The sequence below is a fragment of the Eptesicus fuscus genome, chromosome 6 (genome assembly GCF_027574615.1).
Source record: "Eptesicus fuscus isolate TK198812 chromosome 6, DD_ASM_mEF_20220401, whole genome shotgun sequence".
Classification (NCBI taxonomy): domain Eukaryota; kingdom Metazoa; phylum Chordata; class Mammalia; order Chiroptera; family Vespertilionidae; genus Eptesicus; species Eptesicus fuscus.
This window is the reverse complement of record NC_072478.1, coordinates 882,974-900,533: the sequence shown is the minus strand read 5'-3', so window position 1 is coordinate 900,533 and position 17,560 is coordinate 882,974. Positions and strand designations below refer to the sequence as shown.

Below are 17,560 nucleotides of genomic sequence, written 5' to 3'. Positions count from 1 at the left end.
CCGGATACTACACAGCACTGGGCTCAGGGAAGGGCAGTGCTCAGAGGTGAGGGCGTGGGAGGGTACTGGGCCGCTCAGGTCTGAAAAGTGTGCTGCAATTTAAATGCTTTCAGTGCCAAAGAGCGCTTCCTGTTTCAGGACGACGTCAGAATTCCTGTGGACATCTCCACACTCCGGCCCTCGTGCTTCTTCCCGTCTGGGTGGAAAGCATGCGTGAGAGTCTGCATTTACTTCTAGCCGAGCCGACTCTCAAGCACATGATCTGCAGAGTTTGTCCTGTAAACTAAAGCAAGTTTTGATCAAGTCTGAATTATATAAGCCAGTTTTTCCTTTTTTTTAGCCATTTTAAACCATTTTTTTTTTTTTGCATCAATTTACTCTCCAGAAAGATATTTAGGGTTGTTTTGGTTTTTTTTTTCCTAGAGTCACATTTATAAATACTGAATCTCACAATAAAATTCATGACTTTCCTGTGCTCTGTTTTCATCCCTGCGGCATTAACTCTGCCCTGGCAATAATTAAACTCCTGTATGGGAGGGCCGGGAGACAGTAGGATGGAACGGAAAGGCCTTAGTGTCAGGTAAACTGGGACCGGTGCCTGGTTTCCACCCTCCCGACCGCGCAGCCCTCGAGGCTGAGTCCCAGCTTTCTTGTCTGTGCGATGACACAGCATCCTCCGTTGGGAATGGAACGCTCGTGTCTCCCCAGGGTTTGCCCATAAAGTCCTCATTTCTACTGAGCCATCCCGAGGCAGGCTCCTGGGGGTGACGGGGCCGTGACAGGGGAGCCCTCACATCGGGCGAGAGCCCGGAAAGGAAACAGCACGGAGGACTGTCCCTCTCTCTGCTCTTCCCCTGTGCCCCTGGGACGGGCCCCCCAGAACCCAGCCATGCAGGCCCCTGGTCCCTGACTTCCAGCCAGTCTCTCAGCCCTGACTTCATGTTGTCAAGCGTGCCAATCGCTCCAAGGCAGGAGTACTCCATTGTGGGGGGAGGGCTCTCTGTCCTTTGCCATCCTCCCTTCTCTTCTCTCCTGGGAGCTCAGCCAGGCTCCTGCTGGCTGCTTCTCCCCGGACACTTTCTAAGCACCTCTCCCTGTTGTTAATCCCAGGACGTGCCTGACATCACACTCCAGATTCATTCCGCTTCCCGGGAAGAGTCATCGGCGGGTAATAGTAAAATAACCACCCACACGGTACGACTGCTCAGAAAGGAAGATGCCAACACACCCTAAAAAGGATTTTCATTAGAGCGTGTGCCAGTCAGAGGAGAGCCACGGAGTCCGTGTGTCCACGTCCCTCTTCACAATTGACCGAGGCCCTGAAGATGACCACAAGCCTGCAGGGATGGCAGCTCCTGGCCCCCTAGTGGCCAGCGCCACGCTGCCCGGTCTCCAGGGCCCACAGGACGCTTCAGCAATGAAACATTACTGCAACCCATCCAAGTGTTTCCGACGAAAGATGACAGCTCCCTTCCCGTGTCCACTGCACAGCTGCCACAGTGGAAGCTGAATAATTTGCTACATGTACAAACGAGTTGCCCTGGCCGGTTTGGCTCAGTGGTTGAGCGTCAGCCTGCGGACTGAAGGGTCCTGGGTTCAATTCAGGACAAGGGCACATGCCTGGGTGTGGGCTCGATCCCCAGTGTGGGGCGTGCAGGAGGCAGCCGATCAATGATTCTCTCTCATCGTTGATGTTTTTCTCTCTCTTTCCCTCTCCCTTCCTCTCTGAAAGCAATAAAAATATACTTAAAAAAAGAAACTTGTTGAATACTATTGCTTTGCCTAAAAACAAAACAAAAAAATGGAATCTAAGTCACACTAATCTAAGTCATGGACAGTCTACAGTTTTATCTAATTCATATTAACACAGACGGCCTCAATTGTCAATGTTTCATTATTTTGATATTAATTTCCCCAGATATATTTTAACTCTGCCTTTATCTGTTTTCACACCATCTCTTTCCTCACCTTGCCTGTGAGCTGACAGTCTTGATGGCTAACCTCCACTTTCCAGGAGGCAGCCACCGGGCCTGTGCGGCCCAGATGTCACCCCCAAACTAAGTCCTTCAAGCCCCAGGCGACAGCCTGGCGTGGCTCCCTGCACCCGCCACAGTGGGCCTGTTGGTTCCTTGAATGGCCACACCCCACCCCCTAGCATGCTGTTCCCTGGCCTCTCTCATATCTCGTCAACTCCCACTTACCCTTCAGATCTCAGTTTGCTCCTCTTTTCTCAGGAAAAACCTTTGCCTACTCCACCAAGACAAACAGAGTACGTTGTCATAGCTCCCTACAGTCTTCCTTTGTAGTACTGGCATTTTTAGGAATAACTGATTTCATGTCCATCTCCCCCACTCGACCATATGAAAGTGGGGACACTATCATGTTGTTCTACTGTGCATCCTCAGAGCTCCTGGCCTTACACAGAGAATTTACAGAATAAATATTGCAAAATTAATTGCACGATTCTCCACGTTTAAGCCGCAGGGGTTCTCTGTTTTGTTTTCTGCCCATGTTGATAATCCACCTGGTTTAATTGCCTTCACCTTCAGAAACAACTTCACTCTTAATTTGAGGGCACACATTCTTTGTTAAATCAGCCAAGTAGTTGTGAAAAAGAAGTGTTGCTCATAAATACGCGACTCATTGAAGCCCGCCCTCCCCCTCCCTCCAGGTATGAAAAATGAAAGAGAAGAGCATTAAAACTCCATGAATTAAGAGAAAAGAATTGTCACAGAAACAGGCCAAACCACATGTAAATGGATATAATATTTTTTAAAAAGTCTTTTAAATAAGTGGGAAAATATGAACTATACATTTAATTCATTGGCAAAACTAGCCACCTGTTTCAGGGAGAAAATGAAAGTAGACCCTGACTCATGCTGTTTACCAGCCATTTATTTTTTAAAATATATTTGTATTGATTTCGGAGAGGAAGGGAGATGGAGAGAGAGAGAAACATCCATGATGAGAAAGAATCATTGATCAGCCACCTCCTGTATGCCCTCTACTACGGATCCAGCCCCAACCAGGGCATGGGCCCTGACTAGGAATCTAATCCTTCTGGTTCATAGGTCAATGCTCAAGGACCAGGCTCACTATCCATTGTAGACAGCTTAAAACACTAATCATCTAAGAATCCTATCTAATAAAAGAGTAATATGCAAATTGACCTCACCTCCACTATACCCACAAGCCATGCCCACCAGCCAATCAGGGGTGAGTATGCAAATTAACCCAACCAAGATGGCTGCGGCCACAGAGCGAGCAAGAGGCTTGGGTTTCCCCATCAATGGAGGAAGCCAAGCTTCCTGCACACCCTGGCCTGCCTTGGCCTCCACTCAAGGCTACAAAGTTTCAATTATAGAAGATAAATAAATCCCAGATACCAGGGCCTCCACTTGGGTCGCTGCGGGGCATGGCCAGCCTGCAAACCACCACAGGCCACTCACCCAGGCTGCCCCATGCCCCAAGGGAACTCCCACCCTGATCCAGAACACCCTTCAGGGCAAACTATACAGCAGGCCTCTATCTTATCTAATAAAAGAGTAATATGCAAATTGACCATCACTCCAACACACAAGATGGCTGCCCCCATGTGGACACAAGATGGCTACCACAAGATGGCCAGCAGGGGAGGGCAGTTGGGAGGGACCAGGCCTGCAAGGGAGGGCAGTTGTGGGTTATCAGACCAGCAGGGGAGGGCATTTGGGAGGGACCAGGCCTGCAAGGGAGGGCAGTTGGGGGCAATCAAGTCTGCAGGGGAGGGCAGTTAGGGGTGACCAGGCCAGCAGAAGAGGGAAGTTGGGGGCGACTGGGCCTGCAGGGAAGGGTAGTTGGGGGAGGGGGACCCAGGCCTGCAGGGGAGAGCAGTTGGTGGGGACATGCCTGCATGGGAGGGCAGTTATGGGTGACCAGGCCTGCAGGGGAGGGCAGTTAGGGTCAATCAGGCTGGCAGGGGAGTGGTTAGGGGGTGATCAGGCTGGCAGGCAGAAGCGGTTAGGGGCAATCAGGAAGGCAGGCAGGTGAGCAGTTGGGAGCCAGCAGTCCTGGATTGTGAGAGGGATGTCCGACTGCCCGTTTAGGCCCTATCCTACTGGAATCCTACTGGGATCGGGCCTAAACGGGCAGTTGGACATCCCTCGAGGGGTCCCAGATTGGAGAGGATGCAGGCTGGGCTGAGGGACACCCCCCCCGTGCACGAATTTCATGCACCGGGCCTCTAGTAACACTATAAGGAGAAAATAACTTGAGGATTAGAAAAGGCTCTTAAACCAGATATAAGAGACAGCCACGGAGCACGCAGGGCTTTCTGAAACGCAGAAAGGATCTGTGGGAGGCAGAAGACGGGTGCGAGCCATGCAGTGTTCCACAGACTGGCTGAGAGAAGACTGCAGTTTGGTCTGAAAGGCAGTGATGACAAGGGGACAGATGATCTTAGACATCTAGGGGTCACGGTATGGGTGGGGGGACAAGGAGGTGAGTCTATGGCACTAAGAGGGCCAGACCAGGAGGGACCTGGCTGGGCGGCCTTCCCCTGAGGGCGCATGGGGACCGAGGGCGGTGCCTGCCCCGGGAGAGGCACCCAGGAGGGACTGCACACCCGAACCCAAGAACACACAGGCATCATGTTGTAAAGCTATACACCTGAGATTTATATGCTACTGACCAATGTTACCCCAATACATTTAATTTAAAAAACAAAAAACCAAAGGATGGCTTCAGCCCCAATGATCAGAAACACCCAACCACATTTTTCACTTCCTTACACTGTGTCTCCACAAGGAGACCTGTGTCTCCACAAGGAGACCTCGTTGAAGCTGTGGGGTCGTGCATTACAATGGAAAATTTAGTAAGGCCCATACATCTCAGAACCAGAGATTTCTTGTTTCTTTAACGACTTCAATGGCAAGAAAATTAGTACTAGATCCTTTCCCCCTGATGCCAATTATTAGTGTATTTTAAAAATCCATTTTTCTGCGTAAGTACCTTTAGTAATGGGCTACCATTACCGTCCTTATTAAAAACGATCACACTTTATAGTAAGAAGTCTTATTGGCACGTTATCAGCTGCCAACTGTAATATGAAAATTGAGATTAGATTGTGTAAGCCCCCAATAATTGATCTGCCTGTCAATACAGTTCCCTGAGCCGCTATGCTGTGCCAAGCACGATTCCAGTCGCTGGAAACAAAGCAGCAAACGAAACAGACAATAACGCATGTGGGTGGGGAGCTTGTTTTCTCGCTGTGAAGTATAAATGATTCACAAGGAACAAGTAAAACGTATGCTGTAGTAGCAGGTAATAGGTATTCAGGGGGAAGGAAGCAGGAGCAGGGATAGAAAGAAAAGCAGTCATTGCTAAGTCTCCAGGGAAGGCCATGCCTGTGAGTGATAGTTGAGAAGATGCTGGGAGGAGGTGAAGAAAGGAGATAGGAGGATAACCAACAGGGGGCCATTCTTGGGCGGAGGGAAGGGCACATACAAAGCCTCTAGCTTGGAGTGCCAGTCATGCCGGGGCCAGCGGCGGCCAGTGTGGCCGGTGCGGACGGGGCCAGGCCCAGTCTGAGGGAGGAAGACTAAAGGAGTCTGGGTGGCGGGCAGATGCCCTGGGCCCTCGGGAGCCATTTTAGGATTTGGGGTTTTAGTCTGAGATGGAAAGCCTTCGGAAGGTTGTGAGCAAAGGGATCCTTGTTCTGAGTTTTTAAGGGGCTAATTCTGGCTGTTGGGCTGCAACTCGAGTGAAGGGGGCAAGGGCAGAGCAGAAGGCCAGCGAGGAGGCCAGGGCTATGGTCCAAATGGAATAACTTCTTAGTAACTTTAGGACCTCTGTCTTGAGGAGTCCAACTTCAGCAAGAATTGTCAATATTTGTTTAAATAAGAGAAATGTTTTAATTAGTTCAAGACATAGATGTCATGAGCCAGGGAGCATCCCCAAGGAGAGTCACCCACACATTTGTGTCTTTCCCCAATGCCAGGCTTCTGAGGGGAGCCCTTCCCACGAAGCTGACAGCCACACACAGGTCACACACAGAGAGGGAGCGTATGCCACAGGAGCAAGCAGAGCGAGCGTCCAGTGTGGAGTCTTGGAGCTGAGTTCTTACAGCCACCAGGGCTGGAGTCGCACTCATGGTGTAACCAGACAACCATGCAGTCGGGCTGCCTGTCACTCCTGAGCCGATTCCGCAGAGACAGGGTTGGATCCTATGTGAGCGCTTATTCCAATATTGCCAGTAGCAGGGGGAGCAGCAGGTCACCCACAGACATCTGTGCTGCACCCCCATAAGCCGGCTGCTCATATGGGGTAGGACAAAGATTACTTGGGGAAGTAGGCAAAAGGGTACACCAAAGGGGCATTTTACAGGTAATGGGAGCTGGAGATTTGCAAAGGCCTGTGGGTGTGCAAAGGCCTGTGGGTATGCAAAGGCTGGGTGTCTTCAAAGTGCTGGGGATCTTCAAAGGGCTGGTGGCTCTGGTTTCTGCAACAAGGTTGTTGATCTTCCCATGATGACAGGCAGCTCCCAGCCAGGTTAGAATGTGCCTTCTTTAACCAGAACATCACAGTCACTGCTGACAGAGCACCATTAATACTTCTTACAATCATCCCTGGTCCCCACACTCCTTTTCTGCCCCTACCTGTATCAGTGTCCAGACGGATTCCCTATCCAAGCATTCAGACCTATGGTTTGGGGCATTCCTGGCCCCTCCTAAGAGCGTCCCCTTTATGTGCCATTGCCTCAGTCTTGACATAGCACTTGGCATAAGCAGTCATGGCTGACAGTGACTCCATATTGATTGATTTGTCAACAGTTGTTCCGAAAGTCCCCTCCGCTCTTGCTCTATATGTACTAATATAGAGTCTATACAGTAGATCAAGGACCAGAGCAAACACAGACTGAGTAGACAGTGCTTGCTTTAAAAAAGTACACATTGGTTGTCTACTAATACATCACTATAAAACTCAGTTATGTTTCCTTTATTGTCATAACCATTTACAATTACCAGTAATTTAAGGAACTGAGATAAATACTGTAATTATGTAGACCTCATTATGTGAGTATTTAAAAAACAATTTTCTTCCCCAGAGTTGTAAAATGTTATAACTTGATTTATTGTCTTAATTTTACTTTTTGTTTCATTTTTAGATTCAGAGACTATGAAATCATTGCATTGTAACTTGGAACCATCTTGCTAAATATTTACGCCATATATTAAACATCTTTAACCTAGACCGAATTGGTAGGGGTTTCTCCCACGTTATAGCCCCACTATTAATGCTTAGACACCCTGTCTCTTCCCTTTATGTAGTTTTTGGTATCATCCTCTTTCGTACCAGTGTAATATTTACTTTTTAAGGCTGGTAATCAAAATATGCATAAAGTTCAATTTTGTTACAGTAAGCCTTAAAAATTGTGAACCTTTTGAGAACTCAAGTTATTGGCAGTCTAACATGTCCAAAATGGGGGCATAGGGAATTATATGGACAATAGCAGCCCCTGGGTGCAAGCCACACTGCCTTTCAATCCTAGATTCTCCCTGTTACCGTGCCTCTCCCAGCTGTGAATTCTGAGTCCATGATGTAAGGCTAAGGGTGAACAAATGAGCGATGGAGTCACAAGGTTTCCCTGTGGGTGCTGCCGAGCAAAAGGCAGTAAAACAGAAGGAACAGACCACCGCTCACAACGCTGTAGCCTTAGCTCCATGTCTAGCCTACCTTTCAATGTTACAGCTTATTAAGGGCACGGCCTGCGGGAAGGCCAAGGGCTGCCTTCGCAGTCCGAACTTATCCACTGTTTCCACGTAGCGCACGATTATTCTTCTCGCCTTTTACTGTAAACAATGACACGCATGCTAAGGAGCAGCCGGGGGCTCACGATCAGCATTCACGCCGGACACGCGTGTACCACCGAGCAGAGCCCAGAGCGTGCCTGGGAGGCCCGTGACCTCCCCTCTGCTTCTTAGCGGGGGGGGCGCGTGAGGCGTGCTCTCGAGTGTGGATGACGTCAGCCTACCGGGTGCGTAACCGCTCCCCCGCCCCCAGAGGCCCCGCCCCTCCAGCAGCGCGGAAATCTCGCGAGAACCGCCTTCCTCTCGGAACGGTCGGAGCGTCCCTCAGGAGCGAAGGTGTGGCCGGGGGCGGTGTTTTTGCCTTCATTCCGCTACCGTGACGGCCGAAGGCGACCCCTGTGGGGGCTGCCCGAGTGTGAGCACCCCCACCTGGAGGAGGCGGGAAAGTGGAGGCCGGGAAAGTCCTGGAAGGGAGGCCCGGCCCGACGAGGTCTCGCTCGCGGCGGGGCCCCGCCCCCGCCCCCGCGGTCACGCGCCGCCCAGTCCCGAGGCCGGTCGGCCCATCCCCGCCTCTCCCCACGCGGGCGGCCTGACCGCAGAGGGGGCGGGCTGGGGCCGCCGAGGGCCTTTGGGACCGCGAGGCGGGAGGCAGTGGTTACGTGCCCCTCCAGCCTCCCGCCCCAGCGTCATGCCCCGCCCACCGCCCGCCCTCTGCGTTGGCCCCGCCCCTTGCCGCCGGATCCCGCCCACGGCCCCGCCCCCCGCGATGGAACCCCGCCCAGGCTCCTCCCCGGGCCGCGCGCCTCCGCCCCGCCCGCGGGCCCAGGATCAGTCGCAGCTGCTGGCTGCTCGCGTCTCGCCGCGCGCCGGCTGTTTTCCACTCCCCGGCCCCGGTTCCTGAACACTGTGCCTCTGCGGCGGGAGGGCGGCGGGAAAGGGACGGTGCGGCGTGCGGAGGGGCCGCAGGCCGTGCGGAGGAGCAGGAGCCCGCTGAGGTCGCCCCCGCCCCGCGCGATCCGGCGGGCGGCCACTCTCGGACGCGGGCAGCGAGCGGGCCCGGGGACAGCCCGGCCCCACGATGGCCTCCACCACCACCTGCACCCGGTTCACGGACGAGTACCAGCTCTTCGAAGAGCTCGGAAAGTAAGCGCGGCGCCGGGGAGGCCGGGAGGGTGCTCTCCGCGGGGACGGGTCGGACCAGGCGCCCTGCCCCCCTACGCCCCCGCCCTCCCGTCCGCACCGGAGCCGGCGGTCCCGCAGTCGCGGAACCCGTAGTTGTAGACCGTTCTCTGTAGGCGGAGATGCCTCCGGAGCCCGTGGGGCGGCCACGCGCGAACGGGGACGCGCTGCCCCCGCAGTGCCGTGTTACTGACGCCCGCAGTTCCGTGTCCAGAGAGGGGCTCGGGCAAGGCAGACCCTGCCCCGCGCCACTGTCACCCTTGTCCCGGTGACCCTCGCCGCCCCCTCCCAGGCCCGCGCGCATCCCCGCCTTCCTCAGAGGACCCACACGCGGCCTTTGGACGTCGTGGTGTCCCCAGGGTGGCCTAGCGGTGCGTGGACCGGCGGACCGCTGGAGATGTGCAGGGAGAGAACCGGGACCTGCCCGGGCCCGCGCGCGGGGACCCAGGGGCTGGAGGTGTGCAGCGAGGCACGGGATTTGCTGAGGGTCAGGTTGTGCGCAGGGACCCAGGGCGACACGGATGCTGATGTATGATTTATGCAACATCTGACCCAAACCCAGTCCTCCGCCTCTGTTCTCGCTATTACCGATGGAAGGGTGCGGTGTATGACGATGTGCGTGCAGCTGAATTAAAGGAAATGGAAATACCTTTTAAATGGAATGAACTTGCTATCCTTACATGCTTGTGCGTTGTTTGTTGTTAAAACATGGAGAATATGCTGGAAGAGCAGCTTAATTCAAATCTCTCCCCTCCCCAACCCAAAACAGGCACAGAGAAATCACCATACCAGGGTTTTTTAAACCACACAAATGTTCCCAAGATTTATGTGTTAATGAAAACCATCGCCATCTTTGCTCACTTGGAGCCACGTTAATTTTTTCTTTCCAGGATGAATAGGCAGCAGATTTTTGCTGCTCTTCCTCAGCTCCGCTCCCTGCAGGGTTTTCTGGAGCATTTGGTGCGGTGTGAGTGTGCACTGTACAAGGTTTTCCTGTTTCCTGTGCAGACACGAGCCTCTTCAGGGGCAGTCCCTGTCGTTTTGTTGATTAATAATGTGTGCTCCCAGTTAAATGAGATTTACTCTGTTCTCAGCATCAAGGCTGGTCTGGGCTTCCAGGAAGAGTGGGTCATTTTCTGGATATTACCATAGTGCACTGATATTTGAAAATTCAGTACATTCAACAAAATGTTGTAATTTTTAAGTAACTATCAGAGCGGATTATAGAGATGACCTGGGAATTTTTTTATTTCCAGGGGGGCTTTCTCAGTGGTGAGAAGATGTATGAAAATCCCTACTGGTCAAGAATACGCTGCCAAAATCATCAACACCAAGAAGCTGTCTGCCAGGGGTAGGTGTTTCCCACGGTGCCTGCCGCTACCTTTGTGTTTCTCAGGCCACTGGGCTCTCTTGCAAGTACATCACGTCCTTGCAGCTGAATTATAGACTTAGGGCGTGTGTCACGTACAGAGATTAGTTCTTTTCTGAACACCTCTTGGTCTGTACAGTTTAAAAATAAATGAGCAAATACAATTTAACAAGTTTTTATAAAAATTCTACTGTCCTATGAGCAATAACACAAATAACTATATTTCAAAGCAAATAAAGGTATTTTGCCTTTAGCTCTACTGTGAAATAACTTTCAAAAACCACTGGAATGGAAAAAATGTAAGTCTCACAACTATCATTGTTTCCTTTTGCTTTTGAGAGGAAAAATAGGTCAGAGCTCAGTTGATTCATATATTTCAATTGTAGTTACACTTGAACTTAATTCATCAAGGTATATTTAACACTCATTGCTTTGGGAGGAAAAATTTGACTGCTGTATTCTAGGAAGTTCAGCCAGTTTTGACATTTCCATGTGCAGTTCAGACCTCCCCTTGGCCTTCGCACTGAGATTGCTCACAGACCCGGAATGTAGTTTGCACATGCTTAGTAGCCCAGAGATAATTCATGCTCGTGAATAGCTGTTGACATAAGCAAGAAACTTGGAGCGCCCTCCCTGCACTCGTGTTACTTCTTTGAACTCATGCGAAAGAGCTTCCCTGAAATGTGAGGCACCCAGCTATTGTGAGACTGTGGCTACGGTATTGCCATGGGAATTGATGGCTTAACGAAAGAAACGTGAAATGAAAATGAACAAAATGCCATAGTGTAAGCCAATTTCAGTGACCTGGTTTATTTTATTTTAAGTAATAAGAAAAGAAATTCCATTAAGGTTTAATTTGTCGTCAGAAAAGTGCTGCTGCCTGGGCCTCTGGCATCACTGTGTTTGGTGTCTGTCAAGATTTTCTTTATTTGTTGCGAACCCGCCTTACCGTGGACTGGAGGTGCAGGCTGGCATTGCAGCGTATTGGTTCGTGGGGTTTGTTGTGATTCTGAGGAGCCTCTGGGCTGAGCAGGCCCAGGCCCGGGGCAGAGGCAGCGGAGGGCGGGAGCACTGGGCTCAGTGCTGCTCCCTTCCTGCTGCTGCTCCCACAGGAGGGTGTTCGGCAGGGAGGGGAGCTGCTCAGCCGGAAAGGACATTCTAGTTGTTAAACAGTGTGGAGGGCCGACCTCTCCGTGCGGGGCCACCTCCTCCTGCGCCCCCAGAGTTCCAGGGGCTGACTTCTCTCAGAGCGGACACTGCTTCACTTAGCTGTTTCTCGAATGGGAGCCGCCCTCTTCATCCACCTGACCCACGCTGAGAGGCAGACGCCCTGTCCGCTCACACGCACTGACTGCACTCTCCTCTCCTCTCCTCTGCCTCCCCCGCCTCCTCCCCAGCTCCTGCCCCCTCCCTGCCCATCCTCTGCTTAAAGAGCAGTCTGCACCCCAAGCCTCCTTGCTCTCCTGGAGGCACGCTCCCTGCTGTCCCAGGTACGTTCATCCTTCATTCCGGAGAGGTGGTGGGTGCAGGACGGGAAGACCGGCCTCCTGCTCTCCTCCCCTCTCCTCGGGCTGCGGGCGGCTCTTGCTTGGCTTTAACCCGCTGCAGTTGTAAAGTCTCCCTCCCCTGCCTGCTAGCTGCTCCTGGGCACTTCCTTCCTTCCAGTGAGCCTCAGTTTCCTCACCTTGAAAACGGGGTAAGCCTAGAACACTTGCTGTTGTGGGGCATGTGACGAGTCATGAGTTACCACCGACTGCTCCGGCTGGGAGTGGCGGTTAGCTGCTGTTATCTCTGTGGGTTGTGGTAAGCAGCTAGTGAGGTGACATATCTGGAGGAAGGTCAATCAGAGAGGCAGTGGCGGCCCTGATTGACTGTGGGAACCCAATTTGCTTCTAGGCTCTACTACTTAATAGGTAAAACTGCGTCAGTTTCTATATTATTTTGATTGCAGGTTCTTCACCAATAAAATTGGAGGGGAGGATGCCTAGACAGTATCATAGGTTGTTGTGAGGATTCAGTGAATTGTATGAGAGTCACTTCTTAAATTGCAAAGTGCTGTGTCAATTTTATCTATTATTATTGCTCACCTGAAAATATTACAGTCCTTTACTTCAAGAAGTTTAATTTATTTTATTTTGTCAAAACAATTGAACTGGTTATAAATTACTTGTGCCTTTGAATGTATACATTTGTTTAATCTATACCCATATTAGATTATAACCGTGGGGAGGAGAAATACCATGCTTTTGTTTGTAGTGTAACATGCCACAGCCTCCTGGAGGACACAGGATGGCTTGGTAGAGTGACCAGGATCAGACCTGGTTCTTAAATCGAGTGGAAAGGAGGGAGGTACCTCGTTTATTCAGAACAAGCACGTTGGGGTGTGAAGTTGTCTGTAAAGAGTGTATCAGAGCATATGCTTTAAAAGACGAGTTCTCCTTTAAAAACACTCCATTCCCAGAATATAATGATCCTAAAACACTACTATTACAAAAGTTTTATGTAAAGGGAAATGTAGGATGAAATGCAAAATAGCATGCTAAAGTTTTTGTTTTTTTCGGGGGTGCATATGGTGTTTTTTGTGGCACATAACAACTTTTTTTGGTAAAAATTTGTGTTTCATTTGAAATGCCACAAACCTTTGTAAATCCGAGTTTTAAACCTATTAGTTTTAAAGACCAACCAGACAGGTCCTTCAACCAAAATAATGTTCTTTAAATATAACATTACAACTGAAGAAGAAGGCCATTGTCAGTGATTGTCATCCAAGACCATAGGGGAATTGCCAAAAATGTGGCTGCATTCCTGCACAGATTTGCACACCCCGCCCCCGTCCCCCGGCGTTCTTCCGTGGGTCTCGGTGGGTTTCCAGCAGACCTTCTCAGCTACCTTCCTCTCAGCTGCTGGTCACACACACCATATTTGGGAGACTCAGAGTCCTGAAGAATTTCATTTCTTTTGCGTTAACATCTGCGCACAGGGCTTCCTCATGCAATTCTGATCAGATAGAGAAGTACACTCATATAATTTGGCTTGTTTTAAAAATAAATAATGTAGCCCGGCTGGTGTGGCTCAGTGGTTGAGTGTCGACCTACAAACCAGGAGATCACGGTTCAATTCCCGATCAGGACACATGCCCGGGTGGTGGGCTCGATCCCCAGAGTGGGGAGGCAGCCGATCCATGATTCTCTCTCATCATTGATGTTTCTCTCTCCCTTTCCTTCTCCCTTCTTCTCTGAAATCAACAAAAATATCTTTAAAAAAATAAAAATAAATAATGTAGAAATGTCTCAAGCATCTGATATTTTATATGTAATCTCTGTCTTCTAAGAAGTTTTGTGTTAGATAGGAATAGAAAGCATGCTTGGTAAATGCTAGGTAGTGGTACTTGGATTTTATCTCATATTTTTACCATGAGAATTAGAAATTAGATCATGTGGTCAATTGATCCCAAACCATTAGGCTAGTACTTAGGTAGTGCTAATGTGGCTTGCCCTCTTGATGGTTTGTCTGTTTTGACATGATTGTCACTGTGAGGTGCTGTCGGCTCTGGGAGGTCCCCAGGGCAGTGCTGAGGTCAGAGCTGGTGGCTGGTGGCCCCAATGACGGTGTCTTTAGAAACAGGACAAGGGTGGGATTTGCACTGTAAAGCCTCCGGCTGAAAGGTTTTTATGGTCGTGGTGACTTGATGTGCGTCTCCCGTTGTATTTTTTGATCATTAGAAACCACTAATGACAGAGTGTGATGTGCCAGAAGTCCCTGTTTTTGTTAAATATAATGAATTCCAATGGAAGCTTAAAATAATTATGCTATGATAAGAGTAGTTACCTTTACTCTGCTATGGAAGTTAGAAAAGGGTTTCAAATTTTATTTTTCTATAAATCTTCAGACATAATGCAATTAAATCATGTCGGTAGTCTTTGATGTTGCTACTTTTGTTAATTCCTACATATTGATGCCTTTATAAAACTACTTGACCATGTACACAGAATTAGGTCTCAGTTTTGAAACCTGAAGGTTGAATATATGTTCTGAAGTTTCTTTGTTATGCTATAATAGGTATGTCATTAACTAACTCCTATTACTTTTTCCTTATTTTGGCATTTAGATAGTCCAGAAATTATGTAATTTCTCAGCCCGTGGTTACTTGTCTTGAAGTACAAATAGATGAGATGATAGATGAGTCAACTTGTTCTGAATATCAGTTATTGATTTGATTATTTAGAACTCGTTAAACAAATTAATATTTTTTAAAGTTCCTTGGCTCCAACAGTGTTTTAAGAAAAATTAGTAAATCATTTTTATTTTTGTTCATAGAATCTCTACAACTCTTCAATTATTGTTCCCCAAAATGGCATGTATCATCCTTATCATGTTGTGTCCTTTAGTTATGTTTAATTGTATTTCCATTCTCACATAGGCCCTGAATTAGACTTTTATTTTCCTCTTTTGGTGAATGAGAATATTATTGATATTAAAAAACCAATTAGGAAATAAAAATGAAAGTGTGTATCTACATTTCTAGGAAATAATAAAAATCCTTTCTGTGTTCCAGCATCAATTAAATAAGGCAGACCTAACAAAGCTGTGGTTGTCAGTACCTGGCTTTGGCCCCAGTAACCAGGGTCAGCTTCTGTCTGGCAGATTCTGTGGTGAGAGTTGAGCGCCTGGGAACCTCATTGGTATACAGTGAGATCGGTACTTGTCGTTCCCATTGACACACGGAATCAGCCCAATGTAAAACGTAAAATTCAGGAATTCCTTTTTATAGTTCTTTTAATGTTAACTGTGAGTTGCTATGAAGCACATAGTAGTGTTTTCTTGGGCATTTAATTTCTTTTGTTAAATGGAATTTTAATTAATTTTGACAGTCTTCCTTGGCTGATACTGAGGCAGCCACCCTGCTGGTGTCTCTGGGACGGGTTGGTATTTTTTTAAACGTCTTTCTCTCTCCATTTAGTAGAGTATAATGTGTACAAGGTTTTAAAAAATTATTGGCAATGAATTAATGATTGTTTACATAAGAGGTGTATTAACATTTTTAAGGTCGTTTCACTTAACGCTGATACATTAAATGGAGTATCTAGCAATATTTTTAGTCTAAAATGTAATACCTTTTTAGTAGTAACTTATATTTTATACTACTTTATAGATTACTAATCACAGTCACATATGTGACCTTACTTTACGTGTTTTTATTTAATAAATTAATGGCCCGGTGCACGGAATTCATGCTCGGGGGGTGGGAGGGGTTCCTCAGCTTGTCCTGCACCGTCTCTAATCTGGGATCCCTCTCGCGATCCAGAACCACTGGCTCCTAAGCGCTCACCTGCCTGCCTACCTGATGCCCCTAACTGCTCTCCTGCCTGCCTGATGCCTCTAACTGCTCCCCTGCCGGCTTGATGGCCCTAACTGTTCTCCCCTCCTGGCCTAAACCCCCTAACTGCCTATGTGCTCTCCCTTCCTCTCCACACCTTCAGAGCCTGGCACAGGAGAGCTGAGAGCTCTCTGCCGAGGCCCCGCCCCCGCCCCTGTCATGATGCCCCTTCTCCCGGCCAGGCGGCGCCATGGGCCTGGCCGTGCTTCTGCCAGGAGGGCAGGGGGGCCGCCACGACCCATCCTGACACCACCCTCTGGGCCAGGCGGTGCCACGGGCCCACGCGCGCCTCCACCAGGGAGGCCGCCCCCGGCGGCAGCCTCATGTCCTGGTGGTGCAAGTCCTCGCCTCCGTCCCCACCCAGCAGCTCCTGCCTGCGGGTGCCTGTGTTGGGAGCGGTCTCCTCCTCCAAATCAGCGTGACGTTAGCGCTGGGCAGGCCTGTGCGCGCCTGCGCTGGGGGCGGAAGTCCCCTCCCACCAGCTCCTGCCTGTTGACTGGTCTTGACTGGAACACCATTAGGACCAGTTAGCATATTACCTCTTTATCTTATCTAATAAAAGAGTAATATGCAAATTGACCATCACTCCAACACACAAGATGGCCACCCCCATGTGGTCAAAGATGGTTGCCGCCATGTGGACACAAGATGGCCGCCACAAGATGGCCAGCAGGGGAGGGCAGTTGTGGGCGATCGGGCTAGCAGGGGAGGGCAGTTGTGAGGGACCAGGCCTGCAAGGGAGGGCAGTTGGGGGCAATCAGGCCTGCAGGGGAGGGCAGTTAGAGGTGACTGGGCCGGCAGGGGAGGACAGTTTGGGGGGGACCCAGGCCTGCAGGGGAAGGCAGTTGGGGGGGGGACCAGGCCTGCAGGGGAGGGCAGTTGGGTGGGACCAGGCCTGCAGGGGAGGGCAGTTGGGGGTGACCAGGCCGTCAGGGGAAGGCAGTTAGGGGCGACCAGGCCATCAGGGGAAGGCAGTTAGGGGCAACCAGGCCGTCAGGGGAGGGCAGTTAGGGGCGATTGGACCGGCAGGGGAGGGCAGTTAGGGGCAACCAGGATGGCAAGGGAGGGAAGTTACGGGTGACTGGGACAGCAGGGGTGGACAGTTGGGGGGACCAGGCCTGCAGGGGAGGGCTGTTGGGGGAGACCAGGCCAACAGGGGAGGGCAGTTAGGGGCGACCAGGCTGGCAAGGGAGGGCAGTTAGGGGTGACCGGACCAGCAGGGGAGGGCAGTTAGGGGCAATCGGGCCAGTAGGGCAGCAGTTAGGTGTCGATCAGGCTGGCAGTGGAGTGATTAGGGGGTGATCAGGCTGGCAGGCAGAAGCGGTTAGGGGCAATGAGGAAGGCAGGCAGGCGAGCAGTTGGGAGCCAGGAGTCCTGGATTGTGAGAGGGGTGTCCGACTGCCCATTTAGGCCTGGTCCCGGTGGCATCGGGCCTAAACGGGCAGTCGGACATCCCTTGAGGGGTCCCAAATTGGAGACGGTGCAGATTGGGCTAAGGGAGACGTCACCTGCCCTGTGCATGAATTTCGTGCACCGGGCCTCTAGTGTATATATAGATATTGAATGGTTACAAGGGCAAAGTGTTAGGGAAAACAAGGCTTACCTACCAAAAAGACTCACCTGCCTGCCTACCTGATGCCCCTAACTGCTCTCCTGCCTGCCTGATGCCCCTAACTGCTCCCCTGCCGGCTTGATGGCCCTAACTGCTCTCCTGTTAGGTGCTAGAGACTGGCCTGAATCAGGTGCTGTGGGTTTTCAAAGGAGGTGAGATTCTTTCTGCCCAGAGAGACGGAGGAAGGCTCTCATCTCATATGGACTGAAATACAAATTTAAACCACAACAAAGCTGGTG

The 17,560-nt window shown here is 50.4% G+C and overlaps 1 protein-coding gene across 4 annotated transcripts in view; it reads left to right on the top strand.

The window, feature by feature from the left end:
* The first annotated feature begins 8,579 nt into the window (after window positions 1-8,579).
* The window catches only part of CAMK2D (calcium/calmodulin dependent protein kinase II delta), a 156,155-nt gene continuing 147,174 nt past the window's right edge, over window positions 8,580-17,560 (top strand). For all 4 annotated transcript variants that reach the window (XM_028130220.2, XM_028130216.2, XM_028130217.2 and 1 more), the window contains exons 1-2: window positions 8,580-8,927; window positions 10,220-10,314. In XM_028130220.2, coding sequence (XP_027986021.1) covers window positions 8,863-8,927; window positions 10,220-10,314 — 160 coding nt within the window. In that variant the 5' untranslated portion in view covers window positions 8,580-8,862. The remainder of the gene's footprint in view (window positions 8,928-10,219; window positions 10,315-17,560) is intronic.